Source organism: Molossus molossus, unplaced genomic scaffold (assembly GCF_014108415.1).
Source record: "Molossus molossus isolate mMolMol1 unplaced genomic scaffold, mMolMol1.p scaffold_m16_p_18, whole genome shotgun sequence".
Taxonomy (NCBI): Eukaryota; Metazoa; Chordata; class Mammalia; order Chiroptera; family Molossidae; genus Molossus; species Molossus molossus.
This window is the reverse complement of record NW_023425353.1, coordinates 9,287,511-9,314,645: the sequence shown is the minus strand read 5'-3', so window position 1 is coordinate 9,314,645 and position 27,135 is coordinate 9,287,511. Positions and strand designations below refer to the sequence as shown.

The 27,135-nt window shown below is 43.9% G+C and overlaps 1 protein-coding gene across 2 annotated transcripts in view; it reads right to left on the bottom strand.

Annotated features, from left to right (window-relative positions):
* The window catches only part of ADAMTS9 (ADAM metallopeptidase with thrombospondin type 1 motif 9), a 161,035-nt gene that overhangs the window by 121,655 nt on the left and 12,245 nt on the right, over positions 1–27,135 (bottom strand). The window contains exons 4-10 of one of the 2 annotated variants that reach the window (XM_036267064.1): positions 10,881–11,170; positions 8,619–8,702; positions 8,412–8,527; positions 7,157–7,197; positions 6,957–7,062; positions 1,942–2,088; positions 318–459 (exon numbers count right to left, since the gene is read on the bottom strand). In XM_036267064.1, the coding sequence (XP_036122957.1) occupies positions 318–459; positions 1,942–2,088; positions 6,957–7,062; positions 7,157–7,197; positions 8,412–8,527; positions 8,619–8,702; positions 10,881–11,170 (926 nt within the window). The remainder of the gene's footprint in view (positions 1–317; positions 460–1,941; positions 2,089–6,956; positions 7,063–7,156; positions 7,198–8,411; positions 8,528–8,618; positions 8,703–10,880; positions 11,171–27,135) is intronic. The other variant, XM_036267065.1, reaches the window with a different exon arrangement.

Sequence of the window (27,135 nt, the reverse complement as noted above, 5' to 3'; positions counted from 1 at the left end):
AGACCAGGAGAGAACAGGGCTGAGCTGTGCCACTACACCAGCTCTGCAAGTTGTCCTCCCGGAGCCTCGCTTCCCACCTGTACGTTAGCAACCATAATGCATCCCCGTGTTGGCCTGTCACGAGAGAAATGAGAAAGCAGGGAGAGCACCATCTAGCAGTGAGTAAGAGCTGTGACTACTGACCCCATCGTCATCACTGTTACCACTAGGAGTCAATGGACCGTTCTCAACTTTTCCGTGAGTGGTTTATATGGGAGTGAAAATTTAATGGAAAACTAGGAATAAAAAGAAGTCCAGAATCAACTCCCAACACTTACCATATATGGGCACACCTGAGAACCTTGTCCAAAAATCAATTCGCATTGTTTATCCACGTTGTAAAGGAGGCCGGGCAGCTGGGAAGGCAAAGTGTAGGCTCTGGACGCAGGTTGGTTAGACAAACACTCGCCACCATCACCGCTGGAAAAAGCAAGAGATGCAGATGGGAGAGTGCTGGGTGACACGTGACTTGTCAACACCTCCAGATGCAAAGGAAAGCCATCTGCCACTATAATAGATCTGCTTTATTCTTTTCATCCAAGGTTAAGTCTAGAAGCTGAAGTTATATGTTTTGGTGTATATTTGTTTGTATACCTGTTGGCTATGTATACTACACAGCCAGTAGAAAATATGTATCTGTTGTAGCATTTTTCACACTTCAGGGCAATTATCTTTTCATTCATTCATTCATTCATTCATTCATTCATTCATTCATTCATTCACTATCTTCTCCAATAGACTATAAGCTTCTTAGGGACAAAGACAGTGTTTTGTTGTTGTTGTTGTGATTGATCCTCATCCAAGGATATTTTTCCATTGATTTTTAGAGAGAGTGGGAGGGATGGAGAGAGGGAGCGAGAGAGAGGAACATCGATATAAGAGAGACACAACTGGCTGCCTCCGACACGCGCCCTGACTGGGGCCAGGGTTCAAACCTGCAAGCCAGGTACATGTCTTTGATCAGGAATCGAACCCGAGACCCTTTGGTCCAAGGGCTGACACTATAACCACTGAGCACACCGGCCAGGGCAAAGATAGTCTTTTTCATCTTCCATAACACCAGATGTTTAGTAAATGTTTGCTGAATAGATGAGTGAGTTAATCAACAACTATGGCAAGAAACACCTTAGGCCACCTGATTAAAGAGGAAGAAGAGCAACCCTCTAGTTCTTTGGACTTTTCTACAAACACTTCTGGAAAATTCACCCCCAGTGAGTTCTGATTAATAAAGCCCCCTTCTTTCCTGTGGCTTGAGAAATATACACCCGGTGACCTTAGGACAATCACTTAACCTTTCGTACTTCTGGGAGAGAAAAGCAATAAATCTGTGACACAGGAATATTGTATAATGTAATTGGATCTTTGAGCAGCCTGGCAGGAAGCTTAAAAAACAAAACAAGAAAAGAGAGAAGGAGAGAGAGAGGAGAGAGCGAAGAGAGGAGAGAGAGAGCCTCCGTTCAACAACAGGGAGGGCTGCTGTAATCTCTTCCACCCGGATGAACCTTCTTCAGGATTGTCTCACTGTCCTACCCCTTTCCAAGCCAAAATGACTACGTTAAAGCCCATAAACATCTGTGGCCTTCCTGCATCATGTAATCATATTCATGGCCCCTCCCCCAAGACCTGAACAGATGTTCTAGCTTTACCAGGAATAAAGCAACGTGTGTATACATTCTCTGTAAGATCCTAATCTTCCTTTTAGCTCAGTCTGTAATCTAATCTCAGGCAAGGACATGAACTACCCAGATGGCAGAGAGTGTTTTTTTTTCCTCCTCCAAGGAATGTCAACAAAAATAACAACTCGAAAAGAATGCTTAACTCTACATTTTCTTTCCCACAATTAGTTCACTACATTGAAGTCAGACACCAGAAGTCTGTGCTAAAAAAAAGTTCAAGTCTTACTCTAAAAATTCAGTGATGTATTTTCGACTGCACTTTGACCACATCCAGGGCTTGGTATAGAAGTTCAAAGTTGGAGCCATGACATGCTGGGGACTCTTCACTCCTTCTTCTTTGCACTTATTGCTGTCGTCATGAGGCATATTAAACCTAAGGCCAGTGAGACAAGGATGAGAATGTCAACAAACACCACGGATCGAGCTGTTATAACTGCTTTCAAGAATGCACCTGTCTAAAAACAATTTTTCAACTGACTCCTGCATTGTGGATAAAAACCTGAATCCTGGTGAGCGAAACAAAACTTCCTATACAAAGCATTGATAAAACATAATTCCCGCTCAATTTAAGACAAAGCATCTTTAACGTATAAAATAAAGATGTGGATTGGGCGCTTTGTGTCAGAAGTGTACTTTTTGGAATTGCAGAGGCTCTGAACGTGCTGTAGTTGGTGCTAGAATACAGTAGTTGGAATTCCTAAGAAGCAGTTAACAGCCTATTTACAGAGTCAAGAATTTGGCAGGTTATGATAACGTTGTGAATAAAAAGAGTCCGTCAAGTGTCAAAACTTGTAGCCAAAAGCTTCCTAAATAAAAGGCTCGCTGTGGGTCTCTGCATCTTCTCCTCCTGTTCGGGTCAGGTGGGCAAGTGACGTAACCCTGTAGGTATACCATTATAAAGGCATGCAAAGTCCATGCACAGTAAAACCCCTTCAGGGAGGCTGCCAGCATGGGAACCAGAGATATGCTTATTCAATTGGCTTAACTCAAAGATGGCAAAGAATTTCATGCTTCATGCAAATGCCAATTGATTGGTACTGGCTTCCTGAAAAGTTGGGCACAAAGGATTCTTAAATTAATCCAGGTTGCCACCATCCCCTCTCTCCCCCCAGAAGGCTATGATGAGGTATCAATATCCTCTTGGGTCTGGGAGAGAACTCAGCAGCAGCCTTGATACATATTTGCCAGAAGAGCGAAGGGGGGGACGGCAGGAAGCATTTGTCAATCCAGAAACATCAGCTGTATGATCAACAGGCCATTCCAGCTTGAATAATTATCCACCGGCCAACAAGCTCGGAGGGCGTGTCCTCTCTGGATGACTTTCCCCAATCACAAATTTGATGCCTATGAAAAATTTAGCATTTAGGGAGGAATTTCCTTCACTAGTTCATCTTGAAATATGGAAATAAGTGAGTCAGATAAAAGTAAAAGCTGGAATAAAAGTCTGTGAATTCTGGTCTGTTGATTTCTTGGGTTTGGTTTTCTTTTTCTATTAAAAATTTGGGCCCCACAGTAACTGTCAGATAGAATAACTGCCTGATGGAAATTGTGAGATGGAAAAACTCAAGCTGTCTTGTTTGTACTTAAAAGGAGCTCTTAATGCTTGTGAGTCTGTTTCCTTAAAAGAATGACTCCCGGGTTTCTAGGTCCCAGCTGCACAGCCAGTATTCTGCCTGTACCAACAAAGCCTGCACAAGCAAAGCATCCATATCTTAGTTTAGCTGTTTGGTTCTCTGTGGTGCAAAGGAGCTGGTGTTTACTCCTCGCCCCCACCAAGACTTGACAAAATCCAGTCTATTTCATCATGCAAACAGAAAACTCATTTTCATTCAAATATCAGGCACATTTGCTCATAGCAGGGGCTAGACAATAATAAATATTCATTAAGCACTTGCTAAAGTTTGTTTTTTTCATTCACAACATACCGGGCAGTGTATTGAATATGTCATTTGCTTTATTTCACTTAATTACCTATTTGACCCAATGAGTAAATCAATAGCTGTCCCCGTCTTACAGCTACAAAAACTGAGCTGTGGAGGGTTAATTACTTTGTTGAAGTCAAAAGGCCACTGAGATTGGGGAGCTGGGACTGGAACCCACTTCAGTCTGATTCTGCAACCTCGTTTTGGAATAGGTGTAACCTGTCTGTATTCCCTTCTGTTGGATGAGCTGTGGGAGATTTGTCAGGAACACTGTGAAAAGGTTTCTGTATCCAACAGAGACTCAGTCACCTCCCCAACTCTTCCTCTGGGACTCTGTGTGTCTATGAAGCTGTACAGAAAGCAGGAGCTATTTTTGAAGCATCCAATGATGCTCAACAGACACATGAGTAATTGCTTTCTTTCCCCAATAGCTGTTGGGTATTTTATCATCAGAAAGTCATGACTGGAACAATGTAACAAGTATAATTTTTAAAAGGTTCATTAGAAAACCTGTGAATTTCACTTTCCTTCAATGTGAGTGAACCTAACCATAGGAGACAAAGCTCCAAAACAAAAACAATTCATTCAAGGGTTAGAAATATACTTTTTGTTTAACAACTCACATCATTCACCAATTATTTCCTATTTCACTTCCTGACACTTTTGAGATGGGGTATATATGTATTATCCCTACCTTGCAGGTGGGGAAATAGCATACATTTTTGTCAAGTCAAACAGAACTTGGTATCTGGCCCCCAGCCGACTTCTGTCTCAGAGCAGGCACCCAGCATGACACTGCTAAGTCACACAGAGCAGTAACGATACCTCCCTGCGGGAATGATGAGGACTACAGGAGATCGTGCAAAGGAAACTCCTGTAACAATGCCAACAACAGGCTTTGTGTAGGGAAGATGCTTGTGAACTAGTCGCTGAGGTTTCTTCACAGCTGAAAATATTCAGTTTTTGCTACTAAAATTCTCACTTTCCTCAAAATGTCAACTTTATACACTGACTGTCTAAAAGAAGTTTATAAGCTCTTGTTGGAAAGAAATTAACAATATTTCTTCAAATGGTATATTTTTCTTAGCCATATATTGGGGAGAAATGTTAATCTGTTAATGAAAATTCTCTGCCCTTTGAATACATTCCTGGCTCTGTAACTTGTCCTATTCCATTTCCTAGGAAAGGAATACCTGCCCTGTGGAAATGCCCCCTACTCTTCGTGGTCAAATCTACCCTTTACTTAAAGTTCTAAAAAAAAGTTGACTAAATTTTATGGAAAATAAACCAAAATTCCTAAAAGATTCTATTAAAGTAAGTTTGGGAAAACTGAGTTAAGCAGAACCAACAATTTAATACAGAACTTGTCAGAGCCTTTACTTTATACCATTTAGCCTTGTGACCCCAACTGGGGATAGACTGAAAACACATTTTTAAAAATCATTTGACAGATACTACCCTTGATCGTAGCCAAAAAGCCGAGAAGCAACCTGGAGAGTATTCTGCCAAGTGTTAGAGCAACGTGAATGTCACATGATTTCACTTATACCTGGAATCTAATGAACAAGATACACTAACAAAATAGAAAGAGACATAGGTACAGAGAACAGACTGACAGCTGTCAGAAGGGAGGGGTTTGGGGGCCGGGCGAAAAAACTGAAGGCATTAGGAAGTACCAACTACAGGCACCTACAGAACAGTCACAGAGATGTAGACTACAGCACAGGGAATACAGTCCATAATATCATGATGACTTGTATGGGGCCAGGTGGGTACCTGAAGTAGCAGGGGGACCACTCTGGAAAGTACACGGTTTTCTTTTTTTTATCCTCACCTGAGAACATTTTTCCATTTTTTGTTCAGATAGAGTAGGAGGGAGAGAGAGGAAGAGAGAGAGAGAGAGAGAGAAACATCGATGTGAAGGGACACATTGAGTGGCTGCCACCTGCACAACCAACCAGGGCCGGGGACAAACTGCAACCGAGGTACGTGCCCCTAGCGGGAACTGAACCCTGGTCTCTCTGGATCGCAGGCCGACGCTCTAACCGCGGAGCCAAACCGGCCAGGGCAGTAGTACATGGTTTTCTAACTATGTTGCTGTACACCTGAAACTGATACAGAATAACACTAAATGTTGACTGTAATTGAAAAATAAAAAAAATCATAACTACAAAATTTCTTTCTTTCCACTTTCTTTTGGAAATAGTGTTAAAGCCCTTGTGCTCTGGGAAACACTGGTGGGGTCAGTCGTTCCCACACTGAGTTCTAACACATCCTTGTCTCCTATTAACACCTCAGAAGCCAAAGGACGGAAAGGAAGCGGACTAAGAGGACTCGGCCCCCAAGACAAAAAGACGAAAGCCAAGCCTCTCTGCTATAAATAATGGGTGTCTGAGAACATTTCCTTTAGAGAAAAGAAAGGCTATGCTCTTAAAATATGCTTGAAAGGTACACATTTCTAAATATACTCATTATACGTTGAACTGAATTGGAGAGAGTCTGCATGCGCCGCTGGGTTTGTGCCCAGCACGGCACACTGCACAGAGGTGCCTTCAAAACGCCGGTGGACGACGGATCTTGCTTAATAGATGATTTAGTTACAAAGTTAATATCCACATGAAAATTGATATACAACTATACTACTGACATCTGAGAAAATGATTTCCAAAGATATCATTTAATCATTCTAGAAAGAAAATACTGCAGCTCAAATATCAGCATAACTCCAGCCAATTTACACTATTTGGCCACGTCCTCACCTCGCCTCTGAAAGAAGAAAGAGGAAAGCCCGTTTCGTAATCAGCGCTTAGCAACCAAAATCGGTGTTTTCTTTGCTCTCTTTGCTCATTCTCTTCCATGAAAGAGGGGTGGCCCTGTCTGAATTACAGACTTGTATAACTAGACCCAGGAATGCTTCGGGTTTGTGAAAATCTTGTGAGCTTTGGCAACGAGGGGCACCCTCCTAGACTAAGATGTCAAGTCAGAAAAGTCCTCCTGGCTGACATACCTTTTGCTTCAATGGGCGGATCAGAAAGGCCCCCCACTTCCCACAGGAAAGGAGAATGCCAGACTTTTCAGAAAAAGTGTGCAGTTGAACCAGAGCCACGCGGGCTGCACCTACGAGGGCGCACTGCGTTCACTCAGCTTTCCGAAGTCAGTTACTTCTCCCGACTAGGCTCAAAGCTCCTCCATCCTCAGATTCTACCACGACTCAAGAAGTGTCTCTCACCCTCTCAAGTCAAGGAAAGGCTCACTGTTGCGAAGGAACAACAGTTTTAGGTCACTCTGAATTCAATGAAAATACGGAAAGGACACGTACAGGTGGCCCAGTTCGTGGGCTATGGTAAAAGCCGTGCTCAGTCCATTGTCCTCGCTGATAGAGCAGCTCCTGACCGGATCACAGAGCGTTCCCAGTTCAGCCAGGCCTGCGGGAAGCAAGGACAGGGATTTACGGTCCTGGCGAGAATACGAACAGGCAGGAAAGAGTGACAGCCACGGAGATACGCACAGCAGACTCACCTAAGGTGTCACATTTGTCGTGGGATCTGCAGATATCCTGTCTGAAAGCAAAACAGACTTAGGGCCTTGATGACACCACAGAGGAAATATCAGTACAAGTCAACGCTTCAGAGCCGGTCAGGAATTCTCAACAGCACCCCCTTGGGGGACGGGTGACAGAGAGCAAACACACAGGCCGGGGTTTGGAAATCACTGATTTCGGGAGAAAAACGCCCATGGAAAGGTCTTCTCCGGCCTCAGGGGCGGCCACGGAACAGCACAGACCTGTCCGACCAGGGTTTTCCTCACAGGGCAGAGGGAGTGATCCCAGCTTCTCAGCTAAGCCTCCCCACGCACACGCCCTTCCTTCCGTCCACGCGTGGCGCCCACGCCGGAGGGCGCAGCGGCGGCAGCACGGGGCCGCAGCCTCTCGGTTGCCCGTACAGCTCTTAAACTATTTTTGAGGTAAGACCTACCATTAAAAAATTGAGTTCCCTTTAAAGAAAAATCCCTATCTCCGACTTCTTGCAAAATCCCAAAAGTTGGCCACCCTGGGACTCTCTCCTGGCTGGGACCAACCGCCCAGTCTGCAGAGCCGATGCCACTCTGGGCGGCCACTGCCTCGCAGGCCTGCCTGACACTTTTCCTGTCCATCTGGCCCCTACCCCCTATGGGGAAGTGGTTCCCAACGGGGGTGATTCTGCATCCCCTCCCCCGCCCGCAGAGGGCATTTGCAACTTGTGCGGTCTGAGGACACCGCAGGCTGTCACAGCGGAGAGGAGGCACCGTACTGGCAACAGTGGGCAGAGCCCCAGGACGCTGCTCAGCACCCTGCAAGCACAGGCCGGCCCCCCAGCAGGAACTGTCTGCTCCCCAAATCAGCAGTGCTGAGGCTGAAGACCCTCGTGCGGGAGCTGCCACCCGAATACACAACCTCACCCCTCAGCTGGACTGGAAGCAGAGCCCTGAAGATAAGAACCCCGTGTGAAAAAAAAGCAGCCCTGGCCAGTTTGGCTCAGTGGTTGGAGCATCGACCTGTGGTCCAGGGAGACCGGGGTTCGGTTCCCACTAAGGGCACGTACCTCGGTTGTGGTTTGTTTCCGGCCCTGGTTGGTTGTGCAGGTGGCAGCCACTCGATGTGTCCCTTTCACGTCGATGTTTCTCTCTCTCTCTGTTCCTCTCTCTCTCTGTTCCTCTCTCTCTCCCTCCCACTCTATCTGAACAAAAAAAAATGGAAAAATGTCCTTGGGAAAAAAAAAAGATAAGAACCCCGTACCTCGTGATGAGGACAGCAGTGTCATGCTGGATTCCACCCGGATTGTTCTTTGAATGCTGCCACTGGCAAAAGTTTCGTAGTGTTGTCTGAGCATTAAAAGATATGGCAGGTCCTTCCTAAATACAGAAAAGAATGAGGGTCGGTCTGCTGTACCAATTACATATGCCATTTCGGATACAGATAGAAGAAAGAAAAAAACTTTATTACCTGTTCATTATGAATCACAACTAAGTTCACAACAACAATATTAATTAAATTTCCAATACTGGGGTCTTTATAGATAGAGGCTACCTGCAACCGAGATAAATTTTTCAAAGTTAATTGTGAACTCTGTGTAAGCAACAAGCAATTCACTTCTCATGTGGGCTCCACCGCTTTCTAATGTCATGCAATGTATGCGTTTTTCAGTTCTGAATTTTCATTCATTCCACAAACATTTATTAAAACTATCTTTGTAAAATCACTCATAGATGGAAGTTTTAAATAATAATAAATCCTATAAATAATAAATAGTAATAAATTTAAGGTATTTTCTTTAAACATGCACGGCCATGCAACTTAATAGTTCTGTGTGCCAAAACACCAGATATTAACTCTTGATCCCAGCTGAAGTCTCAGATTGCCAAAATACAGATCTCACAGTGACCACATCTCTAAAAATACTGCTGCCCTGCCGTGTACCACCATCTGTGTTCTCCACAGCCCGGTAACCTTTCTTTCCCATCAGCATTGTTAATTCTGAGAGCTAACATTCACTGAATGCTTATTGCGCACCAGATCTCGCTGAAAACCGCATATGCCTTTGCTTTTCATCTCGTAGTAAAACTCTGTGCTGGGTATCGTTCTAATCTGCACTCAAGCAACGAGGACACTAAGGCTCAGAGAAAGTAAGTGACTCACCCAAGACTGTATACAGTGGCGAGCAGCAGAACCAGAACGTTCTATCTCTGTCATTGTGACCCAATGTCCATGCTCGCAATGAAAATCCTTAGGACAGGTATGAATTTAGGGGTTGGAAATGGAGCTGAGTCCGTGCAAGGTCTGATTAGATTTTTCTTTGTTTGCTCCGGAAGAGGAGACAGCTGGGGCACGGGACTGAGCCTCATGAAGTGGGGTAGTGGGAGGGTTGAGGGTAGGCGGGTTGCCCCATGGGGTGGGGGCCAATGGGCGGCTGGTTGGCAGCAGTGAGGGAAAGACAAGGAGAACCATAGGCCAGGGAGGGGGAAGAAGAAACTAAAGCAATGTTCCCCGACATGGCTGCTTTCCACATCATTTGTGGAATATATAAAAAGCAGATTCCTGTTCAAATAAATTAGGATTGATGCATTGAAAGGATGCTATGCTGAGGCTTAACGGTGAATGAGGGTGTGTGTGGTCACAGAGGCTGCTCTAGAACACAATCTCCAGGATTTCAAGAAAAAAGCGACGTGTGAAGCAGTCTAGGACAATGCTCCATTTCTGCCTGAGAAAAAGTCGTATATGCAAACGTATGCGCCCAAGGAATCAGGGCTGCGCGCGGAGCACGGAGCTGGCGAGGCCCCGCCGGGCGTGCTGTCAGTGCCAAACACACTGGATCTTGAGGGCTTAGTACGAAACAAATTAAAATACCTCATTAATGATTTTAGTACGAAACAAATTAAAATATCTCATTAATGATTAAGTAATATTGGGATATAAAATGCATTATTAAAATTAATTTTATCTAGTTGTTTTATTTCATGTGGCTACTAGAAAATTTAAAGCCGTATGTGGCTTACATTAGGTCTCTATTGGGCAGACTTGTTTAGAAACATGCAAAAAAACTTAGTAGTGGTGGCCTCTGGGAAGGGTTTGGGAGCTTGAGGAGGGAAAGACAGTTATTCTTCATTAATGGTCCTTTGTTATGCCTGATTTTCTAAATTATGCAAATGTACTGCTCTTTCGGTTCAGCATGGGAATAGAACAATGGAGTGAGCGGTTTCCAGGCCTCGCCCCGCCCCGTGCTGCTCAGAATCCCGGGGAAGAGGCAGGCGGGAGCTGCACAACCGGCCCCCAAACCTCTTCCCGGAGCCCCGCCCCTGGCTGCGCAAGCTCACATGTCAGACAAAGCACTGGGGTTAGCGACTGGACCAGCTAAATGTCACACCTGTCTCCCCGCCTTCACGCCACCAGGCGAGTGGCCTAACTCTGAGGCTCAGTGTTCCTGTTTATAAAATGGGATGATAATCCCACCTAGCAGAGTTGCCCGGAGGATTAGAAATGATGCCTTTTAAGTAAGAAGCACACTGTCTAACACAGAAGAAACACTCAATATTGATAACAACCATTACTGTCACAAAACGGCAACCCATGAATAATCTTAGGTTTTCAGCCACTTGCCTGAATCCTTGAAATGCCAGCCCTGAATGAGCCTCCAAAGCCCTGCGTGGAAACCCATCCCCCAGGACACGTTTAGGGACCTCATAAATCACCTTCTTTTCACATACTTACAATTGACATTAAAGTTAAAGCATAGTGTTGAAGGTTTGCTCCATGGTATAAAATCATTCTTCGGTCTGCCACCACCATCACTTCTACAAACCGTGCATAGGATAAAGAACGTTTTGTTCTTCTGTGGGTCCTCTTTTCTCTGGTGCTGTCCGTCTTGTTGCCAGAGGCAGAAAGCGCCCGTGTCGCTAAGCTGCTTTTGAAGACAGCCACATCATCAGCCAGGGTACTCCTTCCTTCCCACGTCCTTCTTCTCCTCTGCCTCTCGTCCTTGCTGTCACCAGTTTTGTGTTCTGTAACAAATCCGATGGCATGCATCACATTTCCGGTCACATCTACTTTGAATTAAGAACTGAACTGGACACATCTTAAAATGATGCTTCTGAAGTCAAATTACTTACAAAATCAAGTTCTACACATGGTGAACCTCGATCTGCACACTCATCCATATGGCTAAGGGTTTGAAATGATCTTCCCCGGAAGTTTCCATAAATGCTCACTTAAGGTATTAGGAAAAAATCAGGCCTGAGTTTAAGGGAGATGATTGCAAATGATTCTTTTCATTTGGTAACAAAAGCCTTACTGAGATTTAAGCAGTTCCTACTCATTGTTCTTTGCTGTGGATATAGTAAAGGCCAATGGCAGCCAGAGAGCTCTAGAGAATGGAAATGGAGATGTTTCCTATACACCACTGTTGATAATTAATGAGATACAGTGTAAAGAGGTCTAAGAGATGAGCAGGTTAATAGACAATACAAAGGACCTATAGAAAATGCATGACAAGGTAGACTTAGTATTATTCTATTACTGTATTTGATCATTATAATATGCAGGGTTTAAGAATAGCATCTATTCAATGCCTCTGAATTTTTTAATTAACTTATTTCAGAGCTCAGAAAAGGAAGTATATTAAACTCTGAGAGCATGAATAGGTTGTTGGGACCATGATGTACAACAACAGCTCTACTCATTTCCAACTCTTGCCTAGCCCTCCAGGGTTCTACACAGTCTTACTGCTCCAAGTGTGGTCCTTGGACCAGAAACATTGGCAACCCTTGGAAACCTGTTAGAAATGCAGACTCTCTGGCCCCACTCCAGACCTGATGAATCAGAATCTACAGTTTAACAAGATCTCCAGGTGATTCATATTCATGTTAACGTTTTGAGAAGCACTAGCCTCAAACTTGGCTTGCAGCTTGTATTGCTGGTGAGAATATTCCATTTCAAAGCCATCAATCACACAATAAACAGAGTAAGCATAAAAGTGCCTGCCAAAATATGCTTTGAGTAATAACATAATTTAATCAGTTATCTTGCCTATCAGTTTATAAATGTGCTTTAAAGTTTTAATGTGTGGGCAAGGACGAAACTTCCTTTTACCCTTCTAGGTTCTTCTGCCTGGTCTAATAAATAAATCAACCAACATAAAACACAGTAACAAGAGAAAAAAGCCAAATTCAGTTACATACAAATTCAGTTACATACGGGAACCTCATGTACATGAGACAGTCAGAGACCCCCACATACAAGAGGTTAAGAGACAGAAAGGTAGTGAGATATACATGACATCCTGAACTAAGGATGAGGTCAAGAGCCTTGGGGCTTCAGAGGGGAGAAAAGTCATTCATAGGATAAGAAGAAGAGTAGATGGTAATTGTTTGCTCTGCCCTATACATAGATCATAAAGAGTCATTTCTGGTGATAACTCTAATGTGTGCAAGGCCCTTAATTTACATTCTTTAAGAGAGAGGTAGAAGTTTCCTGTGAGTCTGTAGGGTCTTAACTGCCTTCAGCTCAAAATAATTTAAGTGCCAAAGGGGCACATCCCCAGGAGGCCTGTTCTGAACCCCTTCAAATGCCACTAGTTAGTCGTCTAAAACAGTCAGCAAAATTGTACAACTAAGAAGTATGCTTACCTAAGACACAAGGAATAAAATGTATTACACCACTAAACATACACAATGACAACAAAAAAGTTAACTATAAGTGGTTTGGTTTTTTTAAGGATATAAATGTTTCACCTTCATAACCTATTGCTAAAACAACCAATTTAGGCCAGGATGTGTATTTTGTCCAAGTTGAGTATTTTAGCTATTGTTAAAACAGTGAAATCAGTCCAAACTGTCAAATAAGTTATAAGTGGTCCAGCTACAGATAACATGACTAGCCCACAGGTACACAGGAGCCAACATTATATTCTTTTCTTCAACTCTCCTCTTTCAAGAACATTCATATAGGTATACTCGTGCCATATGGTTAATTAGGCTGTCATTCCATTTTGAAATCATCAAATGATTATAGAATAGATATTACTATGTACCAGGTATTGAACTAGGCTCTTTTGTATATGTTATCTCACAATTCCTCTCAGACTGAGAAAATAAACCTCTATTTTACAGAGGAGGAATAAAAGTTTCAAAGAGATTGAACAGCATGTCCAAAGTCGCATGGCAGAGAGCGGTGGCGTGAAGAATCAGGCATGGATTTGTAAACACCCTAAATGGTGCTCTATCAGGCCAGACTTCTGAAAAGCTGGAAATTGAAATGGATTAATGGTTTAATTGGCAGTTTTGAAACAGAGTCTGAATTAGAAAACAGTGCCTGGTAGGTATTTTCACAAAGGTTGGCTGCTTATAACAGGTATATAAGAGCCCAGGTTGAAACTGACATTTTTAAATACATAAGAAAATATGTCCCTTTATTTTGTGAAAAATAAATAATCCCTGTATAATGTTTTCTGTAAATACTTTAATACAATTTATTATAATCAATAAAGTTTCAAATGTTTAAAGTCTCTCTTTATTCTCTGTTTCATTAATTTCTGCTCTAATCTCTACTATTTTCTTCTTTCTGCTTGCTTTAGGTTTAGTTTTCTCTTCCTTTTCCAGTGTCTTCAAGGGAAGTGTTGGTGGTGGCAAAAACAGCACCAGGTGTTCCCGAGGAAGTCAGACTGGACCTTGGTTCAGCAACCTCGGTACTTGAGTTCTGGCCAAGAAAGAATTCGAAGCCAAGACTCAAACTATAAGAGAAAGTGTATTTAGAAAGTCAAAGAGGTACCCTGGCCAGTGTGGCTCAGTGGTTGAGTGTTGACCCATGCACCAAGAAGTCACCGGTTCAATTCCCGGTCAGGGCACATGCCCAGGTTGTGAACCCAATCCAGTAGGGGGCATGCAAGAGGCGGTCAATGGATGTTCGCTCTCATCGATGTTTTTATCTCTCTCCCCCTCTCCCGTCCTCTCTCTCTAAAATCAATAAAGAAAAAATTTTCTTTTAAAAAGAAGAAAGTCAAAGAGGTAGAAGTGAGTGATGGAAGAATTGGGCTTTAGGAAAGAAGCTACAGAGACAAAGAAGGGCCCTTGGAGCTTAGGAGAAAGAGGGAGGCAAGGGCAATGTGCCTGGGGGTAAGGAGGAGGGGGAAGGTACTGGCGTGCTCCATAGAAAGTGACACTGGGTCTCTGTCTTGAGAGTATTTATCTGGAGGTCTCAGGGGAGGATCCCAGGAGAATGGTCATCAGCTTTCCAGGTGCGTCCTTTCAGGGTCATGGTCTCTACTGACTGGCAGGCACCAGGGCAGGAGGGCATTAGTCAGTGCAGCTGGGGCAGCCTTATCTGGTTTTGCTGCTTTTCCAGGCCTGGAGCTGAAACACAACTGAGGCCTAGATGTATCTGATGGGGTTCAGAACCTACTGTCCTGGGGGCTTAATGCCTAAGGGCTATTGTCCGACCCCTTGTTCGTTCTCCCTCTAAGGGGGTCTAACTGCATGATGGCAACATGCCAGAGGTGGAAAGGTGAGGGGAGGGTCCACACCCCATGCCCAGCGATACGAAAGGTCAGGAGGTCTAAACTGCATGACCAGCAATATGCTAGGGGAGAAAAGGTTACCCTGAGGGCAAGCTTGTTTTCCCTGTTTTGCCCACTGCTAGGCACCTGAGGGTTTCCAACCCGGTGACCTTCTGTACCTACCATCCTTGCTCTGCACATGTCTAACTGTCTTCCACAGAAGGTTAGAGTATTGATTTGAGATATTTATTGTTTCCTAATAGAGGCATAGATAGCTATGAATTTCCCTCTAAGCACTGCATTTGCTGCATACCATAAATTCACTTTCACTCATCTCAAAGTGTTTTATGTCTTTTCCTTTGACCTATTTGTTATTTAGACGTGTGATGCTTACTTTCCACATATTTTCAGTTTCCCAGTTTTTTCTTTCCTGTTATTGACTTCCAATTTCATTCCACTTTGGTCAGAGAATATTATGCATTTATTACTTCTGTCCTTTTACCTTTTTTGAATTTTTTTTATGGCCTAGCATGTAACCTATTCTAGAGAATGTGCCATGTGCACTTCAGAATGTGGATTCTGCTACTGTTGGGTGCAGTGTTCTCTAGACATCTGCTAGTGTAGCTGGACTTCAGTGTGGTTCAAGTCTCCCATCTCCTTGTTGATCTTCTGCACAGCTGCTCTGGCGGTTCTGAGTACGGAGTATTGAAGTTTCCGACTATTGTAATTGAATTATCAATTTCTCCCTTCTTTTGTGTCAGTTTTCACTGCATGTATTTTGGTGCTCTATTCGGTGGTGCATCTATGTTTTTAACTGTTAAATCTTCCTGAATGAGTGGACATATTTTAATTATAGAACTTTCTGATAAACTTTACCCTAACAGTGAAGTGAAAGAAGCCAGTCAAAAAGACCACCTATTACGTGACTGTGATCATATGCAATATCCAGAACGGGGAGATGGACGGAGGTGGGACGTCAACGCGCTGCCTAGGGATGGAGACGGAGTGGGGTGCAGTGGGGCTGACGGCTGAGGGTCAGGGTTTCTTCTTCAAGTGATAAAAATGCTCTAAAATTGACTCTGATGTTGGCTACACACACATCTGTGAATACACTAAAAATCACTGTATTGGACACTTTGAATGAATAGTAAGGTATGTGAATTATATCTCAATAAAGCTGTTTTTAAAAGACAATATGTCACTTAGTTTGTGAAAAGTAAATAATCCTTACTTTATGTCTCCTGTAAATATCTTAATTTATCGGTTATTTAGAGAAAAGTGTACCTGCAGTGAGGAAAATATTCAAGAAATGGTGAGCAGAATTTACTTTTTTGACCACTAAGGGGAAAAAAATGTAGTCTGGGGGGAGGGAGGGATTTGGGCATGGAAAAACCAGAGGATGATTTAAGACCCTAATTGGAAATTAAGGAACCCTTATTTAAATAACAAATGTAAGAAAACTTAAGGCATTAACTACTGAAAGGCTACCATTTCTATCAGAGCACAACCCATATGAATTTTAATATACCTGGAAGACATTTCATTCACAACTAACCTGCGACATGAAAATGCAGGAATAAAATTACTTCTTCAGAGTAGAAAATGGCTTCTAATACATAACATTTCCCTCTTTCCCTCTCTTTTGCCTATCTGATCTTTTATCCTAATGAGTTAGAATCAGATTTATTGACTTAATTAGCCCAACTAATTTCTACCACATTAATAATTTTAGCAAGAAATTTGGAATTTAGCATTAACAACAGTATGAATTTACAGATTCAAATATTCACTATGACTACAAACAAACATTTTTACTGAGAATAAAAAAAAAAATAACTTGTATATCTATTCAACTCTCTTGCCTCTGAACAGACAATGATTTCTACCAAGTGACACACACTATTAGAATAAAAAGGAATTCGTCCACTTTCTCTTTAATGACCTTTCAGCATAATGGAATTGGGGCAAATGTTTCAAATTGGCAATGCCATTTGCTGACAGTGTTATGAGAATAGGCTACATAATGAAATTTCATCCTTGTAGAAAGCACAGTACAAAGATGGTATCTATCTATATCTATATCTATATCTATATCTATATCTATATCTATATCTATATCTATATCTATATCTATATATCTATCTGAATGGATAAGAAAAATAGCATATAGCAATACAGTGGACTATTGAATATATCAAATATATATTGAATATATACATATATTTATATTTAATAATCCTCACCTGAGGACATGTTTTTCATTGGTTCTAGAGAGAAAAGAACACACACACACACAGAGAAACAACGATTGGTTGCCTCATGGACGTACCCTGCAACCTGGGCATGTACCCTGAACTGGAATCGAACCTGAGACTCTTCAGTGCACAGGACAATGCTCTAACCAACTGAGCTGCACCAGCCAGGGCTGGTCTGTATATCTTTTGATCTTCTTTTCCACACATTTATTACTACTTTTTATTGAGATATAATTAGCATAGCATAAAATTCACACCTTCAAAGTATACAATTCAGTGATTTTTAGTGTATTCATAGAGTTGTGAAATAATCTTCATTATCTAAGTTTAGAATATTTTCATTATCCCAAAAGAAACCCTGTACTTATTAGCTGTTACCCCTTTTCCTCTCTCCCTCCAGCTTCTGGCAGTCATTAAACTATGTTTGAGAACTGTGAATTTGCCTATTCTGGGATTTCATACAAATGGGGTCATACAGTATGTGGCTTTCTGTGTCTGGCTTCCCTCACTTGGCATGTCAAGGTTCATCCATGTTGTAGCATGTATCAGTACTCCATCACTTTTTATTGCCAAATAATATTCCACTGTGCAGCTATATGGCACTTGGTTTATCCATCATCAATTGGTAGACATTTGGGTCCAACAACTGAATTCAATAATGCTTTTATGAACATGTGCGTGCAAGCTTTTGTGTGGCCACGTTTACATTTCTCTCAGGTAGATTCTAGAAGTCCTGTGTCATAGGGTAACTATGTTTGACATTTTGAGGAACTGCCAAATTGGTTTCCACAGTGGCTGCTCCATTTCCACGCTACTGTTGAAGTTCAAATGTGCCACTCAGAAATAGGGAAGGGTTCCTCAATAATTAATCATGCTTACTTAACTATATAACTGATGAGCAACCTGACCTAGTTCATATTTTAAAATAGCAAGTTGAACCAAAGAAGATATACAGATGGCAAATAAGCAGATCAAAATGTGCTCCGACCGCAGGTAATTCAAGGCAATACACAGTGAAACAAACCGAGATGCGCCACCCACTGACGAGAGTGGCCAAGTCCCGAGCCAGCGCGGAGCGGATGCGGAACAGCCGGAACGCTCCCTCGTTGCTGGTGGGGATGCAAACTGGTACAGCCACTCTGGTAGAGAGGTTAGGAGTTTCTTGCCAAAGTAAACACTCTCTGATCACATAACCAGCAATTGGGCTCCTCAGTCCTTACTCAAAGAAGATGAAAATTTGTGTCCGCTAAAAACTTATGCATGGATGTTTGTGGCAGCTTTATTCATAATTGCTAAAAGTTAGGAGTAACCAAAGTATCCTTCAGTAGGGGTATGGGTAAATTGTGATCCATCCAGACAATGGAATATCACTCAGCACTACAAATAAATGAGATATGAAGCCATGGAAAGATCTGGAGGAAACGTAAATGCCTGTCAGTAAGTGAAAGAAGCCAATCTGAAAAGGCTGCGCCCTGTGTGATTCCTATCATGTGACTTTCTGGAAAAGGCAAAACTACGGAGACAGTAAAAGATCCATGGCTGCCAGGGGCTGGGGCTAGGGAGTGATAGACAGACTCAGCAGTCAGAGGATTTTTAGAGCACTGAAAATACTCGATGCGATACCACAATGATGGGTACATGTCAATCAACATCTGTCCAAGCCCACAGACTGTATAACACCGAGAGGGAATCGTACGTAAATTATGGACTTTGGGTGATTATCCTGCATCACTGTAGGTCCATCAGTTGTAACAAATGCGCCACTCTGGTGAAGAATGTTAATAGTGGAGGAGGCTGTGTGTGTGTGGGGACGGGATACACGGGAAATTTCCGCACCTTCATCTCAATTTTTCTGTGATCCAAAACCTGCTCTAAAAATATGAGACTTAATAATAAAAAAAAAAGTATGTGATACCTCCAAAAATCAAATGCACATTTGCATTATTTTGCAAACTGAACCCTCGTACATGCATGTAGATAAATTAAGCATGTTTTAGAGCTCTAACTGGTTGTCCCGTGTGCTTCCCAATGACAAGCCACAGGCACTGAAGTTGTTACATTTTATTCTAAGAATGTGAGCTAACGCTGGCTTTTATAACTGTTCTGGCCTTGATGACTGCGAGGGGGACGTGGTGATGCTCACACCACCACAAACAGCCAGTGCTCCAAGATCTGCTCCGAGGGGAGCAAGCTCCAAGTTCCATTTGACTTTGGACAAGTGAGAGACCCCTGCTCGGCCTCCTCCTCCCACTTGTAAAGATGGAAGAACAGCCCGTCTCCCGGAGTTGTTTGAGAAACACTGGAAACCATGCATGTGAAGTGTCTGCCATAGAGGGAGAAACAACACATACTGTAATTGTCCTGTTTTTAGTTAGAACTAAAAGGAACCACTTATGGGAGAGTGACTAACCATTAAAAACAATTTTCTGGCTTACAATAGCAACTTCAAAGATAGAAGCTGTTTTCTCCTCAAAATGACCTTTCGAAGTCCCAGTTTCCTGACTTCTTAAATGGGCATAAAAGTACCTGCTTCCTTCCATCTTAATGCTACTTTGAGAATTAAGTGAGAAAGCACACGGAAAATCCCTCGTGAATTATAACTTGACTTTTACACACCTACTTTGTCAAAGGCACAGAGCTAGCTAGAGGAGTTGAACAAAACAAGCAACAACACAATTATTTTTAAAACTTGGGGCAATCCTTAGAAAGAAACTATTATAAAAACTTAAGATGGTATCATTATTTAAAAACCTCACAACCAAAAACATGAACATTTGCTTAACTATTGGTAAACAACGTCTCAAATGAGCTCCGCTTTCCCGTTGCCACACAACAGTGCATCTTCCATTACTAAGCAACTGGAATCATTCAGAAAATGACAGCGGGCCTCGCTGACTCAGCAGTTATTCAACGAGTGTTTCCCACCAGCGGCAGCTGGGCTGAGAAGATCTGAAAGCTAACAGTACCAGTTGAGAAGTTAATTATTGCCCTCTCTTTTTATAAGGTTTATCAAAATTTAACTGAACTTCCTGAGCCACCTGAGACCTCCTGGTCTGAGTGGGCAGGGCAGTCACAGCCCAGGACCAAGAGCAGGTCCCCTTCCTGCTCCAAAGGGTGTGACAGCCAGGAGGAAGCTGGATGGGAAGCATTAGCGGTTGCTTTTGCACTTGGTTCTGGAGCTCACCAGCCCTGGTTCAAGGTTCTGCCTTTTCTGCCTCTAAGCCTCAGTTTCTTCATCGGTGAAAAGAGGATTATAACAGCACAGACCTCAAAGGCTAACTGTGCTGATCAACAGGGAGAGCTCATGAAACGCCCCCAGAGCAGTGTGTGGCGCACAGGGAGGAGCCAGTAAATATTTCACATGATGACAATTACAAGCTGTTACTGTTTTACTAGCAGCATGCAAAATATCCTTTCTTCATAATGAGTATGTTGACATTATGGTTTCTCAAGCAAAACAATTTTATTTTAGAAGGAACCCTAGGAAAGGAGAGTTAGAAGGAAGAAAGAGAAGGGGGAAGGGAAGAAGGGAGGGAGGGAAGGAAGGAGGGAGGAAGGAAGGAAGGAAGGAAGGAAGGAAGGAAGGAAGGAAGGAAGGAAGGAAGGAAGGAAGGAAGGGCCAGTCCCGCCCCCACAGAATTTTCCATCTAGGTAACAGCACAGGAGGATTGGTGGTGAGAAGACACAGTCTGAGATGCAATCAGATGTAAACAAATGCAAACACTTGCACCTCTCAAGGGCTCAGTGGACAGCACGCAGGGACGAGAGTGCGGCCGAGGCAGCTCCCTGCCCTGCATGTCCGAGAAACATCTCTGATCTGCACTGCGCCTGTGTTCAGCGTTACTCAGGGAGCCTTCCGGGTAGGACAGGAGAAACAGTCTGCTGGGATCAATGGAAGGTGGATAAACAAGCACAGTATGGAGGAAAAGATAAAACAGAAAATCAAAAACAGCCATAAAACCAGTGAATGTCCTAGGAATACAGAACAATGCGTCTCCAGAAACTGGGTAGGGAAGGGGGAGTTGTTCTGTGTTTATAAAATTTTAAAGGGCATGAATAAAAACTACCAAGGTTTAATTTTTTTTTAAGCATCCTCAATTTGCTAGCTTTAAAAACAATCATGAGCCCTGGCCGATTTGGCTCAGCGGTTGGAACGTCGGCCCACAGACCAGAGAGTCCTGGGTTTGGTTCCCCCTAAGGGCATGTACCTCGGTTGGTCCCCAGCCTTGGTTGGGGTTGTGCAGGTGGCAACCAGTCAATGTTTCTCTCTCACATCGATGTTTCTCTCTCTCTCTTCCTCCCACTCTATCTGAAAATAAATGCAAAAATGTCCTCAGGTGAGGATAAGAAAAAAAAAAACCCACCAACAACAGTGAGCCCTGGCCAGTGTTGCTCAGTGGTTAGAGCTCCAGCCCTTGCACTGAAGGGTGTTGAGTTTGATTTCTTGACAAGGGCTTGTACCTGGGTTGCAGATTTGATCCCCGGCTCCACTCAGTGTGCTTGTAGGAGCCAACCAATTGATGTGTCTCTCCCACATCGATGTTTCTCTCTCTCTCCCACGCCCTCCTTCCCTTCCCTTCCATTCTCTCTAAAAATCAATGGAAAATATACCCTCTGGTGAGGATTAACAAAAAACAACAACAGTGAATCCCTGAATACTCTCTAGATAAGTCTCCATACCCTTCACTCCCTGAGAGCTGTGTGTGTGTGTGAGTGTGTGTGCATGTACGCGCGCCCATGTCCGGTGGTGTGTCATGCGCAGTACTGATGAAATGTGTGCAAAGGGCAGCGGAGAAAGAGATGCTATTGCTAAGCCTTCCTTTTGGCTCACCAGAATCCTTATGAACAATGTTTCCCTGCAAGTGGTTTCCGGAACATTAGTCCCAGAAGATATTTCCAAAAACAAATCAGGTAGCTTTGCAAAAACACATTAAGAGCATTCCTAGCTGGGACCTCTTCCAGACACATTAGCATTTTAAGAGCTCTAAGAAATCTTGCAGTGAAGAAGCCTGTTTACATCGGTTTAACCATGCAACTGGGAAACTCACAGGGTCTTGGCCAGTTTGTGGTGCAGGTGACAGGGACTGAACCATCCCTGGTATAGAGCTGGATGGAGGAGAGTATTGATGGCTGCTTCTCAGCGAGGAAGACAACTGTGAAGCTCTTGCAGTTCAAGAGGCCGTGGTGGGCGGTGGCAGGAGGCGTGTCTGAGGGTCATCACACTGTTTTCTAAGGGGTGGGTGCCTCCAGCTACCGGAGGAGTGACATTTGCTGACTCAGGTCCACAAGCTGGGCACTGCCCCAAAGGCCCTGCTGCATGCCCCTTACTCACCACCCTGCCGATCCTGCAGCCAAATGCAGTAATGATGATACCTCCGACCAGGTGAAGGCTTTCTCCGCGCCAGGCACTCTCCTAAGCCCTTTATAGGGACTGATCTGTGTATTCCTCACAGCACCCAGATATCGTAGGGCATTACCTCATTTCATACACGAGGAAACTGAGGCACACTTGAAACAACTTCAGAAAATATGTAAAGGACATCTATTTGAAGCATTATAAAATGCTGAACATACCCAGGCCTATATTTTACTCAGAGACTGATTTCGCTATGAATAGCCTGCAGAATACTCTTTGGGAAATGATGCTTTTGACTCATTCCATCTCTCAGCAATCAGGGGAGCCAGGCCTCTGGTTGGAGGGGTGCCAGCTGTCCACAGCCCCCCTGCACTGCCCGTGGCCCCTTTTGACATGGCTGGGGACCTTGTAGGGCAGCACTCTCCAGTGGAAATAAAATGTGAGCCACACACGAAAATTAAGAATGTCTAATAGCCACATTAAAAGAAAAAGCCAAAAGAACGGGTGAAATTAATTTTAATACTATACTGTTCTATTTAAGGCAATACATCCAGCACACTGTCATTTCAACATGCGGCGCTAGCCACATTGCAAGGGCTCAGGAGCTGCACGGGGCCACTGGCTGCTCTATAGGATGGTGCATCCAGGCATTAAGTGTTTGCAGAGTAAATAGTGGGCAGTGTGATATGCTAGACAAAAGTTTGGGCCTGCAAGTCAGAGTCCTGTGTTCAAAGCCCACTGCTCCACATTTAATCCATGTGACCTTGGCAAGTCGCCTAAATCCTCTATGCCTCTGTTTCCTCATCTGTGAAATGGGGATACGAATGGTTCCTCCCTAACAGGAGAGTTAAATGCCTTAATACATAAAGTGCTGAAACAGGGCCTGAGGCACACGCTCCAGGGGTGTTAGGGTGTCGGCGGATGTGACTCACGCCTGAGGGTGAGCATCCTTTCAAGGCTGCTCCAGGGCTCCCGCTGTCTGACAGCAGCTCCTGGGTGGCCCAGGGCTGAGCAGATGCCTGTGGTGGGTCTAGGTCTCATTCCCTTATCAGAGATTAAAGAGCGGTTGGGCAGGATCTCTCTAAAAAGGCTTCTAAGCAACTCCTGGAGAGCATATCTCCCGCATTCCTCTGATACCCGAGTCCCCACGCTCACAGGATGAGGACACGGTTATACACCAGTCTGCAGTGCAAAGCCTTCCTCCTCCTGATGCCCATGCTCCATGGTGGCCGCGGGGGCGACTGCTCTGCTCACAGAGAGCTCCCCAGCAGCGCTCCCAGCCACAGCCACCCTCCCCAGCACCTGGCCCATCTCAGATATTTAGTTGCTGTAAATTCAGTTTTTGCTGTGACAACTTCATTCTTCAAATGAATTAAAAGCCTGATATCTTTCTCCATAGCCTTAAGGTGATTTAAATGATCTCACTGGTTTACTCTTAATTGTTCTTACACGTAAATCCAGTGGCATTTTCAACACCTCACTGGGATCATGCTCTTGAAAGTCCTCTTTCTAAGCCCCTTTCACAGACATCTTTTCCGTGACTTGCGGCCTGGAAAGAACTCAGGGCTCAGAAGTAAGAGGCCCGCCCTGGCCGGTTTGGCTCAGCGGTTGGAGCGTTGGCCTGTGGACCAGAGAGTCCCAGGTTCAGTTCCCGCTAGGGGCACGTACCAAAAAAAAAAAAAAAAAAAAAAGAAGAAGTAAGAGGCCTGGGTTCAGGGCCCATCTTTTCCAAATGAAATGAAAATGTATGTTCACCCCAAAACCTGTATGCAGATGTTTAGAGTGGCTTTATTTGTAATTGTCAAAACATTGTCCCTCTCTGGGTCACATAGACAAACTGGTATATTCACGCAATGCAACACTGCTCATAGTAAAAAAGATGAATTACTAACACAAGCAACACCTGGGTGAGCCACACGCGCACTATGCTTAGCAATTCTACTTCCATGACATTCTGGAAAAGGCTGAACTATAAAAACAGACCGCGGGGCTGACTACAAAGACACCAGGAATGACTCTCTGTCTTGACTGTGATGATGGTTACATGACCATATGCATTTGCTAAAACTTGCAAAACTGTACACTAGAAAGGATGACTGTTACTGCGTGTAAATTATACCTTAATGGAGACATAGAAAGAAAACACTCAAAAATAAAAAGATTTGTAAAAAATAATAATAAACTCCTAACAGAAACAATGCTGAGGCCAAGCACACCGACCTGCAGTTTTCCATGCACCACTGGCCAGCTGCATTTTCAACACCCCGCTCTCATTCTGATGTCACATGAGAGATGGGAACCAACAAAACAGGAAGCATTTTGCCAACACTTGCCCCCCGTTTGGCGTTCCTTTCAAAGGCTCCGTGTGTGCAAACCATCACCTCTTGCATTTCCTCATCCTCTCTTTGTGATCCTCAGAATACTTGCTCCTTATTAATGATTCTCAGTTGTCTAGAATATCCATGCAGAAGCTCGGCCCAGACAGAAGCCGATGCTGGTCACCCATAAATGGCTACAATAATGATTCTGTAATAATCTGTAACTTTGGTGAATACAAAGTTTAACATTTGAACCTCGACTGCATAGCAAAGGAGCACTTTATGACACGGTGGGCATACCCCTCAGATGAAGAGCACAGGGTCTAGAATACCTTACTTCGGAAAGACGGCTCTCTAGGTGAGGGCCTGGAGGCCCTGGATTTACCCCAAGCCCCCGGCCGGCCCAGCCCTCCGCCGGCCTCCTGCGGGTTAGCACATCCCTTCAGAGAGGACGCGCACTTCACTGCTTCAGAGGTGACCGGGAAGGTGAACAAGTAGAAAGTATCCGTGTGACCCCGTTCCCCAGCATGAGTTTCTGAAGCAAAGTGCCATGAACCACGATCTTTTAAAATCCTCACCTGAGGACATGTAAAGTGGGAGGGAAGAGAGGGAGGAAGAGAGAGAGAAACAGCGACGTGAGAGGGACACATTGGCTGTCACCCATACAACCCCAACCGGGGGCAGAGACAAGACAAACCACAACCGAGGTACATGCCCTTAGCGGGAACTGAACCCGAGACTCTCTGGTCCGCAGGCCGATGCTCTAACCGCTGAGCCAAACTGGCCAGGGCTGGTAGATTGTTTTAAAACCAGGGCTATCAAGGTACTCTAGACAACGCGTCAAAACGCACTGACCACAGTGCCCCGTGCTCAGGGCAGCGGCCCGGTCAGCGGCTCGTTTCCGCTGGCGGTGCTCTTGGTACCTGCTCTGGGTTTGGGGGCTGACTCTGCCCTTTCACCTCGGTGCGAATGCAGCCTAACCTTATGATGACACAGGCGAAGCAAAGAGCCAAAGAAGTGGAAGAGAAAAGAAGGTCAAAGGGAGCAAAACTAAAACTAAACAAAAACAGCAACTTAAACAACTATAATGACAAAAATTGATGTTACATGACCAATCGCAATGTGTGGACCTTGTTTAGATCACTAAGCAAAGGAACGATAAAAAGACATTTTGGGGACAATAAGGAAAACCTTAATATAAGTGGAGAAATTATTGTTGATTTCGCTCACCATCATAAATACTGTTACAGTTATACAAGAAAATATCTTGATTTTCCAGACAGGAATGTTGGCATTTTTAGAGAGGAAACATCATGACACCTGGGATTAGTTAAAGATACTCTAGCAAAAAGGAAAAGTAAGAGCAAATGTGGATAATTGTTAAATGTAGATGGTATGGCCCTGGCCAGTTTGGCTCAGCGGTTAGAGCGTCGGCCTGCGGTCCGGAGAGACCCGGGTTCGGTTCCCGCTAAGGGCACGTACTTCGGTTGCAGTTTGTCCCCGGCCCTGGTTGGTCGTGCGGGTGGCAGCCACTCGATGTGTCCCTTCACGTCGATGTTTCTCTCTCTCTCTCCCTTCCTCTCTCTCCCTCCCACTCAATCTGTACAAAAAATGGAAAAATATCCTCGGGTGAGGATTAAAAAAAAAAAAAATGTAGATGGTATGTTTATTTTACCATAGTCTCTACTTTTTAAAAAACAAGATACAAATTAAAAAAGAAAATTTCAATAAATAAATAAGAACAGATGAAAGAAAAAAACCATTCCTGTATTAGAAGTTTCTTTTTTATTATCCTTTAACAACTTTGTTGGAATACTGCACTATAGATTCTCATGTTAAAGATAGCAATATTTTTATATAAATGCCACAAAAAAGATAAAGGTGAGGAAATAAGCTCAAGAATTCAGGTGTTTAAAACAGTAGTTTTCTAACAATTTACAAAGGCTTTTAGAGGTCACTGCTTATACTGATTATTTATCAATCAGCAAGTCATTGAGGAACATAATAAAGAGAAAAAGGTATGAAGACTGATGAGGAACAAAAAGGGGTAAATGAAAGGAAATTAAGTCAAAACAATAAACTCCAAACTACCGTTCCAGGTCAGATCAGCCCCGGGTGGGACTGCCCACTACTTCCTTTACAGGCTGGGGGACAAGTTCACCGACCTCGGAGCCCCGTTGTCCCCTTTGTGCGATGGGAGTACCTGAGCATCTTCCTCCCAGTGAGCTGCTCCAGGAGAGGAAGAAGTAACCCTCAATGTGTTTACACTGCCCGGGACATGGCTCCTGGAACGTGGCCCGTGCTCACAGGCTGGGGGGCTGAGGGGAAAGGTCCCCAGGATACGAAAGTGTGTGGGAACATGGAAGCTGGCTAGCTTCTCACAGAAATCGCTAATTAGCCAACAACCACTGACCTGCTGGGCCCAGACAGGGCTGTGAGGTCAGCCAAAGCTTCAGTGACCGCCTGGAACCCTCAAGCTGTTCCAGAATTGTTTACTTAAAGCCCCCTCAGAGGTCTGCTCCTCAGCTCTGTCTCTCACTCCATTTGG